Below are 23,034 nucleotides of genomic sequence, written 5' to 3'. Positions count from 1 at the left end.
ATGAAATGTAAACAACGTGCAATCCTAGCATGGTATATTCGAGAATGCATCTTCTGTGCGCCGTGGAGAACACGGGATAACCCAGCTTTCTGGCAGGTCAAAATGCCGTCTCACTGGGATTGCATTTGTCTTTCGCACGTAAAGTCTTTTCTTCCTTCCGTTGGCATCATCGTTATAAAGCCGTCCCAGTTCTCAAGAATATACACATATTTACTCACATTTTAATTCTTAGTCCATTATGTTCTTCTTAACATTGAGTTCTTTCTTTCTTCTTGAGTGTAGTGTGAATGAGGAAACTGACTCCATTTTCCCCCAGCTGATTCACTAATGGTCCCAGTAACGTCCCCAAGACCCCTAATTTCCCAGCTGATTTGAGACGCCACCTTAAGCGTGTGTTTTGTGGACAGTTGTGCTGTTTCTGGTTTCGTATTCTGTTCTACTAACCGATTGGCCTGTTCCCAAGCCAGAACCACACTGTTCTAATGACTACGGCTTTATAATGTATGTTGGGTGACGTCGCAGTTTCCTCCCGTGATTTTTCTCCCCAACACAATCTCATCCTTGATTTATTCATCCAAAAGAACTTTATCACTGTAACGTCAAATTCAACTCTTTAAATCCTCTTGCGACTGGATTGGAGTTACATTTGATTTATAGATTAATTTGAGAAGAATAGATGTCTTTCTAATACTATGACTTTCCATCCTGCCATTTATTAAAGTTTTAATTGAACTGTCTATAAATTATAGAACAATATTAAATATTTATCGTGTTGGCAGGCATTTTTGTCTTGCCAAACTTTAATGAGACTCATAGCCTGAGGTCGCCAGCACAAGAGCTGGGGTCAGAACGCTCGGGTGTTTATCCTGGCTTCAAATCAGAGCTTCGGGTCTTCGGCCCACTTCTCTCTGCCAAGTTTCCTTACATGAATAATGCGACTAATAGTACAAATACCTACTGTGATGAGGTTTAAATGAGATAACCTAGCTCTTAAGGTTATTTTTTTAATCAGCAATGAGTGTTGACTTTACTAAGTGCCTTTTCGGGATATGTTGAGATGATAATTTTTTCTTTTGACCCATTTCTGCAGTGAATTCTGATTCTGTATTCGATGTCGCGATGTGGCTTTCAATGGGATGTGTGACCAGGTTGGCCAAGTACTAAACACTGGGACTCACAAACTTTTTTTCTGCAAAACTTGATGGATAATCTGTGTTTTTCTGGCATTTAATTGTGCTACAAAGAAAGGCCTTGTATGCCTTATATTTGTAAAGAAACTGTTTTCTTTGCTTTTTCCACCGCAGCACCTGTAATACTTATAGAACTTTTGCATTTTACATATAATTGAAAATGTTTGCCCTGATGCATGGTCGTATACATAGATGATGGATGGATGGATGGATGGATGGATGGATGGATGGATGGATGGATGTGGGTTTTATTTTGTTCAGACTAGGCTGGCCTTTTGATCTGCCCACATAGCCATCTTTTGTCTCTAGAAATGTCTCTTTAATTAAATCTTTGCCTATAGCTCTGTCCAATTGTTTTCAGGTTTCTTCAGTAACATTGCAAGTTGCTTATGACTATTCTGTCCTGTGTCCCCTTCTCTCCCGTCAGTTCAGTCTTGTAGACTTTTACTTGAGAAGCCCAGGGGCAAGTTCGTTCTGATTTTTATTTTGTACATCACTGGTTCTACTCTTCACTGCTCTGCGTGTAGTTTGCTAGGTTCCCTGCACTCGCATCTCGCATCATCCATACCTGGTTTTCTCCCATCCTGCTGTCCCCTCACGCTTCCTATGGCCTCACAATGCCTGTGCTCACCTCCTGACCTGCTGCTCCAATGTCCCCTTGGGTCTCTCTGCCCACTCAGTTCCCTCGTTACACTTGCTTTCCTCTTCCTTCACCCCCGGTTGTAATCACATGTTTATTTGCCCATTATGTCTCCTCTCGACAAGAGGCACCTACTTCATCTATTCTCTTTAGGGCCAGGACTTGAGTGCCTAGCACGTGGCTGGCAAACAGTAGGTGCTTAATAACTTTGTCACTGAGTCCCCCAGTCATCCGCTGGGGAGTTTGCAGATGCCTGGGAAGCTTTCAGAATCGGGGGTGGGGGCGCGGGGGGGCTGTCAGGTCCTTAGGGCGGGGCCTCGGTGGAGAGTGAAGCCGTTCCGTTCTCACGGTTTCTAGATTCTCTGTGCGGGGCGACGTGAGCGCCTGTACTGCGAGTGGCAGGACAGGGCAGGCTTTGGTCGTTGGCGGAGTGGGGGAGGTCTGCAGTCGTCGCTGCTCGCAGAGGACGAGCGAGCTGGCCAGAGCACTGTGGCGGAGTGGCCAGCGAGGCTGAGGTCCCCAGTGTTGGCGGCGGGGTGTCCGTAGTGCAGGCCCCCTGCCGGTTTCAGCGGCTCTCCCGCAGCGCCCCTCCCCTCCCCGTTTCGACTGACGTTGACTTAGGGGGACTGGAGGGGCATGAAGGGCCCCTAAGCCACCAGTTGGCACCTTCACTGGTAACCTTGGTACCACGTGGTCGCCCCAGGCACCGGCTGGCTTTCTGGGTGTCGATGTCACTGGGGAGGGTCACACAAGAGCCAGCCGGCTGGGGATGGAGGCTGGGAAGCAGAGAACAGCGTGGAGCTGCGCCCTGCAGGTCTGTCCGTGAGTGACGGATGTGATGGTCCCGAGACAGGTGTGCGATGAGACCGGGTGGGAGGTGACCGTGCGGACGTGGATCCAGACTAGACGTGGGTGTTGCTGGGGCAACTGGTGGCGGGCGGGCCCCTCGCTGAGGCGGGAGGAGACAAACTGGACGTGGGCTGCGCCTCAGATGCCAGGAAACGGGAGGCGTTGCGGGGCGAGCGCGGACAGCTGCTCACAGGGTGAGGGGGTGGGAGGCGGTGTGACACGTGGGGGTGCGCATGAGGAGGACGCGGAGCCTCTGGGCTTCATTTCAGGAGCTCGGGGGAGAACAGGGGACATGCAAGACTCCAGCAAGCGAGTGAGGGGAGGGGTCAGAGAGACCTAACCTGTACAGCTGGCGACTAGAGGCGGTACTATCAGCGCATCACCCCACGTGGACGCGGGGGCTGCTGGGAAATGTAGTCCTGGCTGCGCAGCCGCCCTCTAGCGTGAGCTGCCCGGGGGCGGAGGAGCGGGGACCTCTGGTGGGTGTCGGCCCGTCTCTGCCACAGATGCTGCCACCGGCGTCCTGGTGCACAGCCGTTAGGTCCCTGTGCCAGTGCAATTCCGGAAGTGGAGTTGCTGGGTGAGGGGGTATGTGCATTTTACACGTGGGTAGATAACATCGATTTGCCCTCCGAACGGCTGCACTGATTCATGCTGCTGCCCAAGCTGGGGCGTACTCAGGGCCACACACTCCTGCCCGCTGTACCTGCTGTCATTTTTCAAAAGGTGTTTTCCAGCCTTATCGGTGTGTATTATTCATCATCGGTTTTCATTTGTATTTCTTTAATTGTAGGAGAGATGGAGTATCTTTTCATATATTTATTTTCCACTCGTAGATCTTTTCCTGTTAACTCTCCTCATAACCTGTGCTCCTGTTCTACCAGCTGGTTCTCTTTATCTTTTCGATTTGCGAGACCTTTGAACAAATATATTTTAAAATATATGTATACGTATGAAATCACCTTTGTTTCTCTGTCTCAAATGCTGCACATATTTTTCCGGCCAGTCATTTTCCTTTTATTTACGGTACATTTCCACCCCCGAGACTCGCGCTTGTCACATAGTCTAACTTTTCAGTCTCCTCCGTGATGTTTCTCGTGCTTAGAAAGGCGGTCCTCATGCCAAGATTAATTTTACACTCTCACGTTTCCTTCTAGTGTTAGAGGCACCCGGAAGCCAGATTTTGCGCCTTGCTGTGTTGCTTCGCTGACTGGCTTTAGTTCTGCGTGTCCCAGTTTCCCCAGCCCACAAACGGGGCTCGTGCGAGCACCGGCTTCCTGGAGTCAGTGTGAAGGTGGAGAGGTGGCTCAGACACAGAGCTGAGGGCCACCTCTGACCCGGGCACCGCGCCACAAGTGTTCGCTGCTAGTGTTTCTGTCCCGGCGTCAATGACCATCAGCTGGGGCTGCTGTGACAGACTGAGGGCTCGAACGACAGACTTGCTTCTCTCAGTCTGGGGGCCGGAAGTCCTAGGTCAAGGTGCCAGCTGCTTTGGTTCCTGGTGAGACTCTGTTCCTGCTGCCTTCGTACTGTGTCCTCACGTGGCAGAGGGGCCCAGACCATCTCTCATGTCTGTTCTTCTCAGGGCACTGAGCCCACTCCTGAGGGCCCACGACCTGTTACCTCCCACAGACCCCCCTCCAACACCATCACACGGAGAACGCATTTAGTCCTTCAGCAGACTGTGTGTATGGCCGTTACAGGCTGTGTGCCCATTTGTTAAAAGATATGCACCGTGATGAGTTAATACGTTACACACTGTGAAATGGTTACCACTCAAGTTCAGGAATATATCCATCACCTCACAGTTACCGTTTACCGTTTTTTAAGACCTCGTCTCTTAGCAACTGGCAGGTATACACAATGTAGTCTTAATGACAGTCACTCATACGTCCATCGGACCCCAGAACTTGTTGGTCTTATAACTGAAAGTCTGTACCCTTTGACCCCCCATCTCTCCCATTTCCCCCAGCCCCCAGCCTCTGGTAACCAGCACTCTACTCCCTACTGCTGAATTCGACACACAGATTCCCGGGCCTCTCGTTCTCTAAGGTGCGCCCCAGGTGATACTCCTGACCAGCTGTGAAGGCTGAGTGGCTAAAGGAACGCGGTCTGTACCTGTACTGCTTGGCGCTGGGGCCGCTGGGATCATCGGGGAGCTTTGAAGTTGCAGATGCCCGGCCCCCGCGCCCACCACTGAGTTACTGATTTAATGAGTGTGGCGTGGGGCCCGGGCGCAAAGGCCTCCAGTGGGCCCGCTGTGCAGCGCGCCTTGCTCCCCCCAGGCACCCAGCAGAGGCACCAGTGCCCGGCCCTCTCTGACACTCGGGGAGCCTTGGGCGAAGGACGAGGCGCACATGGCAAAGCAGAAATGGCACGAGATGCGGTCCTTTAAGTCTCACGAGACCGTCTTACACTGGGAAGTGTGGGTCGAAGCAGAGCGAGGATGCCCTCGGTCTGTGAGCCTGAGCCCTGGGGGCGGTGATGAAACCCTAAGAGCACAGCTCCCTCTGCCCGGGACTCTGCCGAACCAGCCCTTCCTCAGTCAGAGCTCAGAGTGCCAAGGAGAGGCGGGCGTCGTCAGCTAACACTGCTGACTTCTGAGGGCCCTTTGACACTGGGTATGGGGCCACTGTATCGAGCACCGGTGGTGTGCCAGGCACTGTGGGAGGACGGCACGCGTGAACAAGAAACATGCCCCAGCCTCCTACCATCTGCTGATAATAAATGGCTGCGTCGCTAGGAATTGGGACACAGTGGGAAGAGGGTCCTAACAGTTGGACGCACAGTGTGTCATGAAATTCCAGGGAAGGGTCCACAGAGGGCGTGACTTGTGATATGGGCTTGGAAAGGTGAGTAAACGTCCTCCCGGGGTGAGGGAGACAAGAAAGACTCAGCATCATCAAATATAAAAATAAAAGCACAGCGAGTGCAGAAGAGCTGGGGGTGGGTCTTCTGTTCAGACGGCGGCGTGCGCATCGGGCTGCCCGGCGGTGGCCAGAGGTTAATTCTGGAGAGGTCGGCAGTGGCCTTAAGTCACAGAACGTGGGCTTCATTCTAAAGAGCAATTGATGGTTGACAGGATTAGACTTGTTTTACAAGGATTTCCCTGGTGGACACAGAACGTAAACAGATTAAAGAGGGGAAGAGAATGGAAGCAGGGAGGTCAGAGAAATCTACTGACAGGAATAGAAGACCAGAGCCTGAGGGAGCAGAAGTTTGGGGAGATAAAACTTCCAAGAATGAAAGACATTCGGTGTGAGGAGGAAGCGAGAATGGTCGGAGGTGTTTCTGCTCTGTGAGTGGATTCGTGGTATGTCTGCTGCAAAAACAGGCAAAAGAGAGAGTGAGTTTGGGGAGGAAATCGGCGAGCTCGGTTGCTGGGCCAGTGTCTGCAGCCCATGGACAGCTGGAGCTGCTGTTACAGACGTGAGTTAGCAGCTCCCAGGAGATGGTTAAAGGCTCGGGAAGGAATGAGGTCAGCCGCGGAGATGGTGGGGAAGGAGAGATGTGGGGGCCAGACCTGCGGGCAGACCCAGGACGGGCTGGGGAGTTTGAAAGGCCTTGGCGAGGGCTTCAGTGCCGAACTGGACTGGACAGCTGGCTGGTTTCACCGAGACCTCAGCGGTGTTGGTGGAGGCCTCACTGGTGCACAGAGCAGGGTGATGGGTATCGGGTCATCACCCAGGCCCCACGCACTCTTCCAGCGCTGAGGAGGAATAAGCTCTTCTGTGGGAGGGAAAATCTGACGTGGGCAGGAGCCCTTCGACTCGGGGAGCGCTGGAGGCCGTGTGCGGTGCTGTTTGCAGTCTGGTGTCTGTCTCTTCCTGAGCATTTGTAATGTGGTTTTGCAGCCCACAAGCCAATTAGCAATTAGAAGGGCGGAGCTTCGCTCACTTCCGTGCACAGCCAGGGGTGAGGCGAAGCTCCGAACGGCACCGCACTGGTTACAACTCCCAGCTGCTAACACACAGAGGTGTCCATTGGGGCGCCTGGCAGAAGCTTACAGCCCTCTAGGCCAATAGGCTTGGGAAGGGCTGCACTCTCGCTTCCTCTCGGATATTCTTCAGCGGCTGACTGCCTGCTCTGCTCACACCTCAAGGCCCCTTCCCTGCTGCTGTTGGTAGTTTCTGGTGTCCTGCCCCAGACAGACGTGCTGTGTGTCTTGCCCTTTTTCATTTAACACTTTCTCTTGGAAATCATTCCATGTCAGGTCACACAGATCTCCCTAAGTCTGTTTATCGGCTGTTCTGTCATTAGTTAACCCATACTGACGGACGCTGAGGTTGCTTCCTGTCTTAAAGCAAACCTGTTAAAATCAATCGGAGGGAGTTAAGGTGGGTTCCTCCCCAGGGGAGAGCGGGTGGGCCTCAAAATGTCACAGCGGACAGGAGGGGACTCAGCTGGGCGCAGGGGAGTGCCTGTCCCGGTCCCCGGGGGCGGGTCTGATGACGTGCTGCTTCTGCCCGCAGGAGCCTGATGCCGCGGACCCTGGAGAGCCAGATCACGCTGGAGAAGACGCCCAGCTACTTCGTCACGCAGGAGGCCCCTCGCAGGATCTTCAACATGTCGCGGGACACCAAGCTGATCGTGGTCGTGCGCGACCCGGTGACGCGCGCCATCTCCGACTACACGCAGACGCTGTCCAAGAAGCCCGACATCCCCACCTTCGAGGTGCTGTCCTTCCGGAACCGCACGCAGGGGCTGGTGGACGTGTCGTGGGGCGCCATCCGCATCGGCCTGTATGCACTGCACCTGCAGAGCTGGCTGCGCTACTTCCCACTCGCGCAGATCCACTTCGTCAGCGGCGAGCGCCTCATCGTGGACCCCGCGGGCGAGATGGGGCGGGTCCAGGACTTCCTGGGCGTCCGGAGGTTCCTCACGGACAAGCATTTCTACTTCAACAAGACCAAGGGCTTCCCTTGCTTGAAAAAGACGGGATCGAGCCTCCTGCCGCGGTGCCTGGGCAAATCGAAAGGCAGAACTCACGTGCAGATCGATCCCGAGGTGATAGACCAGCTCCGGGAGTTTTACAGACCGTATAACATCAAATTCTATGAAACCGTCGGGCAGGACTTCAGGTGGGAGTGAGCTGCGGCCGAGGCGCTGGTCTCGCCCGGGGGGCCGGCTCCTTGGAGCCTGTGGCCCCCTACCCCCACCACACCCCAGCAAACCCAGGCTCTGCCTCCTTGTCTTGGGTTCCATCATCCTGGATCCAGGAAGCCCAGCCAAGGCCAAGAGACCAGGGGCTCCCTGCCACTGGCTGTCCCCAGTTTGTCCAGGCGAAGTCACCTGCTTCTGGCGTGTCCAATCTGGCATGGTTTCCCTCCAGGCGCTCGGAGGCCTTGGGAAACCACTTTAAGGAGAGTGGGTCTCCCACTGTGATGGATGTTATACACAGTGATGGTTCTGTGCTAGGAGCACAGCTGTCCCCGTCACTGCCCAACCCAGAGCGAGCAAGTTAATTCCGAGTGGCACGTACCTCCCCTCTGAGCTTCGCTCCCCTGAGCTGCCAGCCCTGGGTGCTGGGGCCGGAGGCTGTCTTGCCCTCAGCACCTGCAGAGCGGAAAGCACCCAGCCACTCCTGGGAGCCGGGGCCTTTGAGGAGGGACGAAACCAGAGCTTTCAGTACTGTGGTCTCCGCTCTGCCTGACAGGGACTATTTGAACACCTGGTGAGCCCTCCGCGAGGGACAAAAGCACATAATTCTGTGGTTACGGGTCCTTGCCTCACGAGCTTTCATGTTCAGCATGTAACAGAATCATGCTTGTCCGTGTGAAATAAATATGGCTGTCTCCTGTCCAAACTCTAGGCTTTTCTCTGTGAGAGTGAGACTGAGAGCAAGAAGCGAGAATAAGAGCGAGAGAGCGAGAGAGCGAGAGAGCGAGAGTGAACGAGTGAGTGAGGTAGAAGAGAAAGCAAGAACAAGAGCGAGAACGAAACAGCGAGAAAGCAAGAGCAAGCTAGAGAGCAATAGAGCGAGATTAGAGCGAGTGGGCAGTGGGCGAGTAGGCGAGTGGGCGAGAGTAGGCGAGGCAGAGCAATGTCATAAGAGCAATGGGCGAGATTAGGCGAGTGGGCGATAGGCGAGTGGGCGGTGGAGGCGAGTGGGCGAGTGGAGTGGGCGAGTGGGCGAGAGTGGGCGAGGCAGAGCAATGTCATGGAGCAATGGGCGAGATTAGGCGGTGGGCGAGATTAGGCGAGTGGGCGAGGTAGGCGAGTGGGCGAGTAGGCGAGTGGGCGAGGTGGGCGAGGTGGGCGAGGCAGAGCAATGTCATGAGCAATGGGCGAGATTAGGCGGTGGGCGAGTAGGCAGTGGGCGAGTGGGCGAGTGGGCGGGGCAGAGCAATGTCGCAAGAGCAATGGGCGGATTAGGCGAGTGGGCGAGTGGGCGAGGAGTGGGCGAGTGGGCGAGTGGGCGAGGCAGAGCAATGGGCGGATTAGGCGAGTGGGCGGTGGAGTGGGCGGAGTGGGCGGAGTGGGCGAGTGGGCGAGATAGGCAGTGGGCGAGATTAGGCGGTGGGCGGTGAGGCGAGTGGGCGAGGTGGGCGAGGTGGGCGGGGCAGAGCAATGGGCGGATTAGGCAGTGGGCGAGATTAGGCGGTGGAGGCGAGGTGGGCGGTGGGCGAGGTGGGCGAGGCAGCAATGTCATGAGCAATGGGCGATGGGCGGATTAGGCGGTGGGCGAGTGGGCGGTGGGCGAGTGGGCGAGTGGGCGAGGTGGGCGAGAGAGCAATGTCATAAGAGCAATGGGCGAGATTAGGCGGTGGGCGAGGTGGGCGAGGTGGGCGAGAGTGGGCGAGTGGAGGCGGTGGGCGGAGTGGGCGGTGGAGGCGAGTGGGCGAGTGGGCGGGGCAGAGCAATGTCAGAGCAATGGGCGGATTAGGCGGTGGGCGAGGTGGGCGAGGTGGGCGGGGCAGAGCAATGTCATGAGAGCAATGGGCGAGGATTAGGCGGTGGGCGGTGGGCGGAGTGGGCGGAGTGGGCGGTGGGCAGTGGGCGAGTGGGCGGTGGAGGCGAGTGGGCGAGGTGGGCGGGGAGCAATGTCATGAGCAATGGGCGGATTAGGCGGTGGGCGAGTGGGCGGAGTGGGCGAGGTGGGCGAGTGGGCGGTGGAGGCGAGTGGGCGAGGCAGACAATGTCATAGAGCAATGGGCGGATTAGGCGGTGGAGGCGGTGGGCGGTGGGCGAGTGGGCGGATTAGGCAGTGGAGGCGAGTGGGCGGTGGAGGCGAGGTGGGCGGAGGCAGAGCAATGTCATAGAGCAATGGGCGGATTAGGCGAGTGGAGGCGGTGGGCGGAGTGGGCGGTGGGCGGTGAGGCGAGGTGGGCGGTGGGCGGGGCAGAGCAATGTCAAGAGCAATGGGCGGATTAGGCGGTGGGCGAGTGGAGTGGGCGAGTGGAGGCGAGTGGGCGAGGTGGGCGGTGGGCAGTGGAGGCGGTGGGCAGTGGAGGCGGTGGGCAGTGGGCGGTGGGCGAGAGTGGGCGAGGCAGCAATGTCATGAGCAATGGGCGAGATTAGGCGGTGGAGGCGGTGGGCGGTGGGCGAGTGGGCGAGGTGGGCGAGGCAGAGCAATGTCAAGAGCAATGGGCGAGGATTAGGCGGTGGGCGGAGTGGGCGAGTGGGCGGTGAGGCGGGAGTGGGCGAGGAGTGGGCGGGGCAGAGCAATGTCATAGAGCAATGGGCGGATTAGGCGGTGGGCGAGTGGAGGCGGTGGGCGGAGTGGGCGGTGGAGGCGGAGTGGGCGGAGTGGGCGAGGCAGCAATGTCATGAGAGCAATGGGCGAGATTAGGCGAGTGGAGGCGGTGGGCAGTGGGCGGTGAGGCGGAGTGGGCGGTGGGCGAGGTGGAGGCGAGGCAGAGCAATGTCATAAGAGCAATGGGCGAGATTAGGCGAGTGGGCGAGGTAGGCGAGTGGGCGAGTGGGCGAGGCAGACAATGTCATGAGAGCAATGGGCGGATTAGGCGAGTGGGCGAGGTGGCATCTCTCGCTCTTGCTCTCTCACGCTTTTTCACTGTTGCTCTGTCTTGCTCTCGCTCCCTTGCTGTCTTCCTGTTTTGCTGTCTTTCTCGCTCTCTCGCTCTTCTCTCTCGCTCTCAACTGCTTGCTCTCGCTCAGTTGCTCACACTCTCGCTCTTTCGCTATCTCGTCTCTCACTCCCGCTCTTCTCGCTCTGCTGCCTCGTTCTCTCGCTCTTTCACTCTCGTTCTTCTCGCTGTTGCTCTCGCTTTCTCATTCTCTTTCTCGGTCTATTGCTGTCTCTTGCTCTCTTGCTCTTTTATGCTCTCACTCTTCCGCTCTCTCACTGTCTCACTCTCACTCTTCTCCCTCTTTTGCATTTTCTGGCTTCGCTCACACTCTCAATTGCTCACTCTTGCTCTTGCTTGCTCTCTTGCTCTTTTATGCTCTCGCTCTTCCGCTCTCTCACTGTCTCACTCTCAATCTGCTCCCTCTTTTGCATTTTCTGGCTTCGCTCACACTCTCAATTGCTCGCTCTTGCTCTTGCTTGCTCTCTTCTCGCTCACTCTCTGCAAAAGAGCGAGGGAGCAAGATAGAGAGAGCAAGAGAGTAATAGAGCGAGAATGAGAGCGAGAGTGAAAGAGCGAGAGCGAGAGCGAGAGAGCAATTGAAAGCCAGAGCGAGCAAGTGAGAGCGAGAGAGAGCGAAAGAGCAAGAGAGCGAGAGCAAGAGGCTAAAGCGAGAACGAGAGAAAGAGCGGGAGAGGGAGTGAAAGTGAGCAATTGAGAGCGAGAGAGTGAGCGAGAGCGAGGAACAGTGAGAGAGCAAGTGAGAGCAACAGCGAGAGAATGAGACAGAACGAGAGCGAGCAAGAGGGCGAGACAGAGCGAGGCAGAGCGAGAGCGAGATAGAATGAGACCAAAGCAAGAGACTGAGCGCGAGTAAGACAGTTAGAGCAAGAGTGACAGAGCGTGAGAGAGAGCGCGTGAGAGCAAGAGGAAGAGACCGAGAGCTAGAACGAGAGCTAGAGCGAGTGAGAGAGCAAGACCGAAAGCAAGAGTGAGAGCGAGAGAGAGCAGCAAAGTCCTAAGGGAGATCTCTGCATAAGAGCTACTGGTCAATGGGATGCATCTTTGATACTTACTTTTACCAGAAACCCTGGGGCAGTCCACTCACCAGTCTTTCTTACATAAAATAGCGATGAACATGAAATAGGAAGAATATGGAACAATGGGTCTCTTGAGAGGCTTCCATGGGGATCATGACGACACTGCAGAATTGCAAATGATGGCTGGTCCGAATAAACAGAGGGATAAAGCCTGGAGAATTCTAGGCAGGAATAATGACCGTATCCTCCCCAGACTAGCAGCCGTCTGATTCTGGAGTTAGCGGTAGGGAAATGGTTCACCACTGATGTCACTAGTGAGCATCTGAAAGACAAGTTTCCTATGACTTCAAGTGCAAGAAGACCTTCTAATAAATTGGGCAAATAGTGAGCAAAAATTATTATTCCTGATGAAAACAACTAAAAGCTTGCATACTGTAGAAAGAGGAAACTGATTGGAGTAAGTACCGTTAGAGCCAAGACTTGGTCTCCCAAAATGGTCCTCAGTTAATTAAAAAATTCAACACATGCCCCCATTGAATCTCCAGAATATTGTCCTGACCCTAGCCTGGAAGATTCTGACATTAAAAAGCGCCAAGGTCCCACTTTCACCTCGAAGCATATGCGCCTGCCATAGCCAGCGTGGGTCACCATTTCCCAAGGAAGTGTTTGGCCAACTTGAGTGTGTGGAGTTAACCACGTGAAATCACCAATATTCAGCTGTCCTGACTTGTAAAAATGGCAATGTCAACCTAATATAAACTTTTAGAAATTTAGATGGAATTGTTAGCTATCGACTTGTCTCATTTATATTCAGTTACTCAGATGTATTTAAAATCCCGCTCTCTGGACAAACATGGATTTAAGAGACTGCTTTCCCCCTCTCCTATCACGAAATGGGAATACCTACTCTCTCATTACTCTCCGGCATCTTCATCCAACAGCTGACCTTTCTGGTCAATGGTCAGGAAGGGGCAGAGTCATGTTCCAGCAACACAGTCACTTAACACCTCGATTGTTAAGACGACCTCCCCAGGGCTTGTCCCCATGTGACACTTGTATCACAAGGAATAAAGACTGAGCCCGTGTGGAATTTCTTCACCTTCTCTGTCCACCCAGTGACCTACACAAGCCTCCCAAAGTAGCACCGTAGGCTCTCACCAGGTTGTACAAACAGTCCTTCATGGTTCAAAGTAAAGTAATTTAGAGACTGTCCTTTAATAAAGAGGCTTTAGAAGGACTCAAATAGAAGATGACTATACCTTTTCTGAGGGACTTGTATGTGGGGAAAGCCGTCACCCCTTATAAATACGAATTTGGAGACTACTTTTCAATTCTGAGCACAAGTACACAGCGATTAACCTTTTGGGAAAATTTGGCAGCACACTGGTCCCCAGGTAACCGAGTGAATGAACCTTTTGAGTAGGATAATTTAATGTTTCCTATTTGGAAGCCAAGTTTTGTTTTGTTTTGTTTCCAAATGCAGGTTTCTTTTTGGCATGATTCACATTTGGCTAACCCTACCTGGCACCACTTAGCCAACAGGTTCGGCTGTTTCATGTTGTCTCCCGGAACCTCTGAATATAAGCTTGACAGTCAGTGGGTAAAAGAACACTGGTCTCCCGGTTTGATGTGGCGACAGAACCTGCTTCTAGTTCACCAAGAAACTGCATCAAATTATTGAAGGACAGTCTCATTTTATGCCATTTTAGAAAATGGAATTTGCTCTTACCCACTCCGGTTCTCTCAATGAATTTAGGAAAATAAGGGGTGGGGGAGGGGGGAGAGAGAGCCAGAGAGCATTAAAAGCTTTGGATCAATACAATTGAGATCATATGACTTGACCCATAAATTATTTATATATATGAAGTCAAAGCCAATAGTACATCAAGGGTCTTAGTTTATTCGTTCTAACCACACTCTATTGAGTGAAACAGAATCAAACCATGGTCAACGGTCAAATAAGTGAACTAAAGCTGCCTGCCCTCCCAGAGAACATTAGGACGACATACCCTGATGTTTGCAAAAACGCGCTGCGGCGTCGGCATTGCAGGGCATGTTGACTGGGTCGGTGCTTCCCAAGCTGTAGGCATCTGAGCATCATCCTCACAATTTTTGCCACATCCACATGCCCCACCTATACTGTCATTACCGTAACCTTGTCTTCCATTTATTTTAAAAAGAAACCTTATGTTTCTATCAGACGTGGGAATCCAGTGTCACTAACCCTAATTAATTAAAATACAAAAGCCTAACTGTTGGGATGACGGCGTCTCTGGTTTCAAAGAGCAGGGGTGTCCATGAAACACTCCTAGATTCCTGCCTACCCCTTCCTGAAGAGGTAGCAAGAATTTACCTGACTGGTGGAAGCCATCACTGGCCCACATTTCCTGACCAGATGGGGCTCATTTATCAGGAATCCTAGTTTTGTGTCTTTCCCCTTCCCTCTCCCTCCAGACTGGAGTCAGAGATCTGGATAAGTGTGTCTGTTCCCCAGACTCACACTTGCCCTCAGGTGGGCGGCCCAAGGTGCCAGCGGGGGGGCGAGGTGGGGAGGGCATCAGTAGGGCCCCTTGACGCTAACCAAACCAGCTCTCAGCCTACCCCTTACTGTAATAAGAAGGTCACTTTAATCTCCCATCTGCCTTGTGCTTTTGTCTTTTTTCTCAGTTGGTTCAGAGGGAAAGAACGCTTTATTGGATCCCTCAAACCCCAACAAATATTTAAAAATTTTTTTTAAATCATCAATGAGCTACCTAAAATGCTCTCACATACCAACAATGAGACATTCATCGCAGTTCGAAATATACTGTGGACAATGATTTGGGAAGTTGTAGAAATTTTTTTATTTTTTTTGCTAACTATACTAGATTATATTTTGAGTTGCCCCCGATGGACTATATCCGAAGAGCTAATGATAATAATTTGTAATAATTGGGGCAAAGCTGAGAGCGAAATCGAAGGCATTCTAGGAGACAAAGTTCTCCAGGAGCAGGGTGATAGTCAAAAGCTGTAACTCGCAGGACACCAGCTCTGACTAACAAGAAGAGATTCGGGCCACATACGGCCAGGGCAGCCGACATCAGCTTGGGGCAACACAGAGGCCTCTGGGACCTCTCTGTCCAGCCGTCCTGCACACGGGCATCACGACATCCCCTGAGAACTGTCAGAAATGCAGACGCTCAGGCCCCAGCCAGACCTGCTGACTCAGAACCCCAGGTGATTCGTACATACATTACAGGCAGGTCTGCATTTCTCAAAAGTTGCCAGGAGACGGGGAGTTATTGCCCAGAGGGTGTGAAGCTCCAGTCGCGCTGGATAAGAAAGTTCTGGAGCTCTGCTGTCCACACAGTTTGCAGACTTAACAGGACGGTATTGCACACTAAACACTGGTGACGCGAGGAGATGTCCCGTGACATGTCCTTACCACAGTATGTTTTTAAATCACAGAGGGACACGGGGAAAGCTGGAGGTGATGGGTATGTTTCTTACCTTGACTGGTCTGGCACCCCTGCTAGGTGGCTATGCTAAAACCCATGGGCTTGTGCCCATTAGTGTGTGCAGGGTTTTTAATATACACGCATGTGTCAATAAAGCTGTTTTAAAAAGATTTTTCCCTCTCCTCCCCCCAAAAAGCCTGCCAGGGGAGTCTACTCTGCAGATCCCACTTTGAGTAGCAAAGGAGTGACTGTAACGAGACTAGAATTGGGAGAGAGCCCCCGAGCATCGAAGCAAGGCTTGCACCCCAACTTCCCTCCCGAGGGCTGGGGCACTAGCACCAGTGCCCCCAAATCTGATTTGGGTCTCTGAACAGCCAGACGCTAGGCCTTCCTGTTCCACTGTCAGGAAATGAGTTATTTCCAGAAGGACTTCAGAGAGTCCCTGAGTTAACTCTCCCCGAGTACTGACTGAAGCCTTGGATTACAAGAGGAACAGATGCTCTAGGGGAAAAAAAAAAGAAAAAAAAGCCTAACATTTGTTAAACTTCAATGGTGGTGGTCTGTGACATTACTTCCTCCGGTTGACATTTTGAAATTAGAAGATAAAAACATCAATTAAGTAAAAATAATAGATGCCCAATTGACACAAGAAAAAAATTGCATAAGAAAGCGTAAAAATTACCTGTAATTCCACTACCCAGTTAAACCTCTGGGTATTTATCCTTTCAGTCTCTTGTCGTGTTAAAAAGGAAATTTAAAATTTGCACCTGCTTTCAGTCCCTCTTCTTCACAAATCCCAACTGAAACCGGCACCAAAAAAAAAAAAAAAAAAAGGTGGGGACGGGGAGAACTTCATGGGCCTGAGAAACGGGGAAGGTTGTCGAGCAGGGAGCCTCCCGCTGGGTTTCCACCAGAACCCCCAGCTCAGCGTGCAGGGAACAGGGCAGGGCAGAGGCCTGGGACAGCACGCCAAGCCGCGAGGAGGCATTTCCGCAGGGGCCTCTAATGAGAGCACTTAGAGGAGAGGGCAGCGGCCGACTAGCAATGAGCTGCTGCAGCCAAAATAAACTTAGAAAGGAAATGGCTTTGCCCAGCAGGAAGTCCCCTCCTGCAATGCTGACTCCCCCAGGAACTCACCTCCTTCTCACCACAGGCAACCAAAGCCCGGATCCAGCAAAAGGAAACAATACACGCGGCCCCATCTCCCCTGGGTCAGAGGCAGAAAGATCCAACAAGGACAGAACCTGTTTTATAAAACCCAAGAATGGAAGATCTCCTCTATAAAGACGCCCAAGGAGAGAAAAATTATGGAGGGGAGGAGGGGGGAACTAAGAGAAGATTCAGGAGTTTAAATAAAGACTGTGCTAGAGCGTTCTTCTTAGACTTAAGCCAAGAAAAGGGAGAATGCATTTTATAATAAGTCATATTTTCTTGAGATTTGAAAAGACATTACATTTTATAAAAAGACAGGAATTAAGACATTCTGTTTGTAGCCAAAAGAAGGCTACAGGAAAAGTTAAAGGGCCAGGCTTTGGATTTAGACAACCCGGGTTCAAATCTTGGCTCTTTTTTTATTTATTATGAACTTGACCTCTCTCTGCCTTGGTTTCTTCATCTGTAAAAAGGGCTGGTAACGATAGACCCACATCACAGAATTCTCGAGAAGATGACATGATGCATGTCAAATGTTTGGCAAAGTAGTCATTAAGGTCACATATTCCTTTGGCTGTTTAAAAAAAAAAAAAAAAAAAAACCTTACCAAATTTTAAAATGCAACAGACAGCTTCTGGTTTCTAGAGGGTGAATTTAGTATTTGTTCCCGCCCCAAATACTACCGAATGATCAAAAGCAAAACTCTTAGTAACCCTGGAAGAGAGAGAAAGCTACGACGGACAAACAAGGCGCTCTGCGCTCTGCGGAATTCCTGGGAGATGTGAAATGGGTGCAGACGGCTGCTGCGGGGGCTGAAGGACACTGATGATTGGCCCTCGCCTCCCCGGAAGCAGTGCTGGCTCAGAGAACGGAGAGAAGCAGCTGACAACTCGGGTTGATAAGGATGGAATAAGCTCTTTATGGATTTTTAAAGTGTTTCCTTGGGTCCAATGGTGTATGTTGCTTTTGCCATCAGAAGTTATGAGCAGGAGTTACAGTGTGTGTGTGTGTGTGTGTGTGTGTGTGTGTGTGTGTGTGTGTGTGTGTGTGAGAGTGTGTGTTCCAGGTCCTACGGCACAGCCATGGAGACTCCTGTCCTCTCCTTCCAGGAGACTCCTGGAAGGTGACCAGATGGACATTTGGGGAGTACAGGTGATGGCTGCCCTCCCTCCACCAAGTACAAGGGCATCAGTACGCGTGGCTGCACATGTCGCTCCGGATTCCTAGGCAGCGGTCTTCACTCCTCCAGGGTCCGTGCACCTTCCCAGAGCAAGAGAACTCAGAGCGACACTGCGCTCCCTAATGCCTGTAACCCTCCGGTTCGGCTCCTGAGGCAGCAGCCTACTCCATACACATAAGCAATAATAATTTATAGTTGCAGTTAATGGGCTGTTTTATAGGAATCCACAATTATAATTGGATGTCAAGTGCTGTGAATCTCAGCGGATGGAAAGCGACAACCACTGGGGCCCGGTGTTTAATTTTTGGATGTGATTATTACGTGTTCCATCTCCTTGCTCCTCTGCCTTCTCCCAGGGTGGCTTCCAGCGGGGGCCACATCTCTGTCAAGACTGTCATCTGCAGCCCGGGCTCTTGGCGTTCCCATCTGTAAACCTGTGTCTGGTCCTACGGCTTTGGACTGAGTGTGAGTAGGACAGAGCTTCCCATTGGCCTGGACCCTGCGGAAACAGGGCGGCCACCAGCTTTTCGGATGGAGAATCCCCCAAACAAAGTCCAGCGAAGAAAGCATCCCAGCTCCCCAGTTTGCTCAGTTCCCTTTGCACGCACTGAACCCCACAGCTCCTGGCCTGGCAGCCCAGTCCATTCAGGAGGCGACTATGTGGAGGGCATGCTCTTCCAACCTAGTGGCACAAGCTTCTGGAAGGGACTGCCGTAGAGTCTGCCGTCAGACTCTGTCCTTTACAGCTCTCCTCTTCCGGATCCTGGGACACGGATTAACACAGGATTCACCAGTAGCAAGTGCCAGGCAAGTGGGACAGTGGCTTGGGGAAGTGGCCCACGCGAGGAAGGCTTTTCTATGTCCACTCCTGGGGAAAGGGGGGTGAGAGGACTCCTAGGAGACGAGCTGCTAGGGGCTGGCTGAGCCAGAGAAGGACAATCACGGAGGCGATGCCACTGTCTGGGTCTCCTCAGCCCGCCTGCCTTCTGCATCTCACATCCCAGCTCAGCCAAGACGCCAGCATCCAAAGCCAAGTACAGAGCCTAAAGAGACACAAAACTTAGCACGGTGAGGACCCAGCAATTCCCGGGAAACTCAGACACCAGCCAAAGCCGAATCTGAGCGTAACCCTCTCTCCATCACCCGTTCTAGAACACGGCCACATCCAGACCTCAGCGGAACAGGAGCCGTGACTTCGGTGTGGCCTAAAATCCACAGCCAGACCCTAAATCCCAAGCCCACCTCAGGATAAGGAATAAGGCGGGAGTCAAGTCACCTAGTTATTGAAATCTAGATATTGAAAATCCAGAATTCTGGATTCCATTCCTCATTACTGAATCCAGAACTCTGACCCAGCGTTTCTCCGTTGGGAGGGAAGGCGCTCTGAACAGACTTCACCCACAGCCTCCAGAAACACCGCGGACGTGCTCTTCTCTGCGGACACGCTGTCTTCCGTTCGACTAGGGGATCGCAAGCTTAGCCCAGGGCCCCGCAGAACAAACGCTCGTTCCAGGACCAGGTGGAAAACTAAGTCTATTAAGAAGAAGGTGGCTTTTGGGGTCCATCAGACCTGGATGACCTGCCCCTTCTCAGCTGTGTGACCTTGAGCACGTCCCTTCCCCTCCCTCGACTGTGAAATGTTGTCCATGGGGGTCACTGTGGGGGAAAAACAAAACAGTGAACCTCAACTACGTGGTAAAGAATGTGGGTTTCCCTTTTCTTCCGCCAAGGGCGATGGCATTAGATAGTATCTTTTTTTTTTCTATCCATCTCTGAGTGCAGACTCCTCAGAGGGTTTCAGATTCCTACAGTCCTGGGACCGGCTGAACCCACTTCATCCTCCTACTGCCCAATATTCTGTTGTGCCCCTTTCCAGAACTTTCTGGATTAGTTATCGAGCGCCGCCATAGGGCTGTGTGACAATCACAAAACTTCAAGGCTATGATTTGTTGCTGCTCACGTGTCCTGGGTTGGCTGAGCTGTTCTGCTTATCTGACCGGCACTGGCTGAGCTCAAGCCTCTGCCGTCAGCTGGGCCCTCAGCCCTGCTCTGTGGGGCTCCCATCCCCCAGCTGGCCATCCTGGGCTACTTCACATGACAATGGCAGGGTTCTGAGAGAGGAAGGAAGCCTAGCAGAGCCCTTGAGGTGTGGGCTCAGATCTGAACCCCATCACTTCCATAGGGAGTGACAAGCCTGCGCGTTTCCAGAGTGCAGGGCCTCTCGACAGGCGGAACTTGAGTCCCTTGCAAAGGAAAAGGGCAGAGACAGGAAGCACTGTGACCTTTTTTTGTAGTCAACCCATCACGCCGTCTTTGTCCTCCTTCAGGCTCTCTGGTGTTGAGATGGTGGACAAAAGGCTAGAAGGAATGACACACTTGGACTGACTGGAGCCAGAGACGCTGGGATTCCAAGCCCAGCCTATCGCATGTATTACTCAGCGTCTGCGGACCTGTTTCCTCACCTACACAGTGATGTCCAGAGTAAGGGCTCCTGGCACCTCGGTCTGTTCCCGCTACTCCTTTGGGGCATGCCCAACCCTCTGGTGTAAGGACGGGAAGAAAAATCTAGGCGGCAGGTTGTCAACTGCTGGGGGCCCTGCAGCTGCTTACCTGCCCTACAGAGCAAGGGCTGCCTCCACGACACCCGGGTCAGATCCCAGGGACTCCCCAGGGTCCAAAGCCAAGTACAGAGCCACAGGTCACCAGAACAATGGTCTGGCACCAGTTCCCAGGCAGCTATGCCAATGGTAGAAAAGAAACTCATGTGGAGAAGCAGCTGCATGATTCATTCCCCATCAGTATTTTCCCGAAGTCTGTGAGAGAAACCTAAGGGGCGTGCCGTGCGGATTTCTCTCCAGGAAACTCCTGTACCTGACGCCACTGGTTTCCCTCCAGCCCTCATCTACCGTGCACCTTCTGCCAAGGTGGTGCCAGCCGGGCCACACACAGCTCTTTCTCTACTTATCATCGACTCCATTTGCATTTTCTCATTATAATAACGTCATTATCCTACGGTACGAGTCCTACTGCTAGGGCAACCAGAAGCGGTACAGTGCCAGCCGGTTCAGTCTCCACTGATACCTAAACTCTCCTTGGTTAAAAGCCACCCTTGCGGTCAAAGAACAAAAGCATCCCACAACTCCGTGTGACTTCGTTCCTTACTGAACTTTCTCCAGACGAGACTCAGCTGACAGCAATGGTTTCTCCCGCAGAGACCCACCCAGCCCATGTTATTCCTACTCATCAGCCACGACAGCTTACGTCCTTCCCTGAGAGGGTACCCCTCTGGTCAACACCACGCACTCAAGGCCCCCTCGTGGGGTTGGGATGAGGCTAAATGGGCACGCACGCGGCAAACAAGTCAGTCAAGATTCACAACCAGTCTTATGATTACTGTTAGTAGTGTGAGCACGAGCCTGCCACCGCCCGCCTTAGGAGTCACTGCTGTCTGTACAGTTGTTATTCCCTACCCTCCTCCTTCTGGCAAGGCAACCCCAGGCTCTGGGACACTCTCCTCTCAGGCTGTGTCCCTCAGCTCTGCAGGTTTCTACACCAGCACGTAAACTCGGGTCAAGGAACTGGTACCGTCTCACTTGGCGACGCTTCTGGGCCAAGTCCATGGAGGAGGAGAGAAGCATTTTCTCGTGGACTCCTGACCCAGGCAGAGGCCACTGCCATGGGGTGTGGGAGCCCTGGGGGAGGTGGGTTTCCCTTCAGACCTAAGATGAGGAAACCAGCAGCTGGCAGGAACCGAATATGACAGAAATGCTGCCCTGGAATACCTATAAATAGGGCAAGGCAATGGCGGGGAAAGGAAAGCATTTAGCAGCTAAGTGTTCTTTGCAACAGCCAGCTCACACCTCGTTTCATCAGACACTGTTTCTACAAAGGAAGGTGTGAGGGAGGGTGCTCAGGGCACCATTAGGCATGGATTACTTCCTAAATGTAAAGACAGGAGAGCGAAGCGACTTCTGCAGAACTCAAGGACGCCCTGGAAACCAAGCACAGACCCTCCCCCAGCCAACCGGAAACGCCGCCATCATACCCGTCAATCACTGCCTGTCACTCAGTGCTTGGCCTACCAGAAGCAGGACTCACAACAAAGATTCACGGGAAAGTCAGTTAGTGGACGGTCTCCCAGGAAGGTGGGACTGGGCGGGGCAGGGGTGAAGCACAGGTGTGCAATCAGGCAGGCGACTTCCTGTCTCTGCAGCAAAACCTAATCCTAAGGAAACAATATCACATGTGAACCCTGTGGGCTGCAGGCGCTGACCCCTCACTGGTAGCGACAGCTCCCTTTTGCCGAGCAATGCCAGGTTCTAGGTGCTGTGCCAAGGACTTACACACCTCACGCCATCTAACTGCCAAAACCTGATGAGCTATCGTATCATCGTAATAGGTCCTAACAGGCAAACGGTATGCCCACGTTCCATCTGGGTTAAGTAAATATCGAATGGTGTTTAGTTCATTAGATTCTACAGATGAACGGTCTCCCTCTAAATAGTGGCTGGGAAGATATGCACATTTCTTTGTAAAAAGATTGGCTGATGCAAACTTCTCTAGGGCAGTGAAAGCTGGAAGGTACTTCCGAACAATAATTGCAGGTTACTGACTCTTAAGTGAGGCGAAAATGTGCCCCTGGGGTGGAGCTTGAAGCCCGGGGCCTGGCAAGGCCCAAGGCTAGTGGTGGCCAATAGATTTCATCCTGAGTGCCAACCGCGAGTGCCTGGCCGGCACTTGGGGCAATAGTACAGGCTATCTGGGCTCAGCAGGAACGACTGCTGCCATTGATTAGTCATGTCTGCAGGGCTGCAAGGCTGCTTTAGCCCTTCGGCAGCTGTAACAAACACACCATAAGCCAGGGGGCTTATAAACCACAAAAACGCATTTCTCAGAGCCCTGGGAGCCGGGAGTCCAAGATCCAGGCTCCAGCAGATGAGGTGTCTAGTGAGGGCTCGCCCCCCAGCTCACACACAGCTGTCTCACTGCTGTGTCCTCACAGGGCAAGCAGATAAGAGGGCTCTCGGGGGTCCCTTGCTTTTACAAGGGCACGAATCCCACTCCTCAGGGCTCCACCCTCATGACCCAATCACCTCCCAAAGGCACCACCTCCCAACACCATCCTATTGGGCGTTAGGTGTCCACATGTGGATTTGGGGAGGGGGGTAAACAAGCATTCAGACCACAGCACACTAGGGGAGAACCGTATGTGCCAAGCCTGTAAGAGCCACTTGAACAACGCCGTCCTGCAGATGAGGAAAGAGGCCCAAATAAGTAATTTCCCCAGAGTCACAGTAAGAGGCAAAGCTTGAACCACACACCTGAGCTCGCTGGGTCCAGGGCTGCTGCTGACACTCACTGTCTTATGATGACAGCTACCTAACTGGACACCAGGCACGAAGGGGTCCGTGGAGACTGCTGCTGGCTTGGGCTACAGCCTCACTTCAGACCCTGGATCCAGTGTCCCGTCTGCGATCCCAGGATTCCTAGGATGCAGGCACCTCATGGCGGCCTGGCTT

General features: G+C 52.9%; 1 protein-coding gene and 1 long non-coding RNA gene across 2 annotated transcripts in view; one reads left to right on the top strand and one right to left on the bottom strand.

Moving 5' to 3' along the window:
* The window catches only part of HS3ST2 (heparan sulfate-glucosamine 3-sulfotransferase 2), a 56,256-nt gene extending 47,771 nt beyond the window's left edge, over positions 1-8,485 (top strand). The window contains exon 2 of the mRNA XM_019751664.2: positions 7,152-8,485. Coding sequence (XP_019607223.2) covers positions 7,152-7,770 — 619 coding nt within the window. The 3' untranslated portion in view covers positions 7,771-8,485. The remainder of the gene's footprint in view (positions 1-7,151) is intronic.
* Positions 1-12,236, bottom strand: part of LOC109458206 (uncharacterized) — a 28,296-nt gene extending 16,060 nt beyond the window's left edge. Inside the window, exon 1 of the long non-coding RNA XR_012493049.1 lies at positions 11,783-12,236. This is a non-coding gene — a long non-coding RNA (uncharacterized LOC109458206). The remainder of the gene's footprint in view (positions 1-11,782) is intronic.
* Between the last annotated feature and the right edge of the window lie 10,798 nt (positions 12,237-23,034).

The sequence above is a fragment of the Rhinolophus sinicus genome, linkage group LG18, assembly GCF_036562045.2.
Source record: "Rhinolophus sinicus isolate RSC01 linkage group LG18, ASM3656204v1, whole genome shotgun sequence".
Taxonomy (NCBI): Eukaryota; Metazoa; Chordata; class Mammalia; order Chiroptera; family Rhinolophidae; genus Rhinolophus; species Rhinolophus sinicus.
This window is presented reverse-complemented; position numbering and strand designations above follow the sequence as displayed.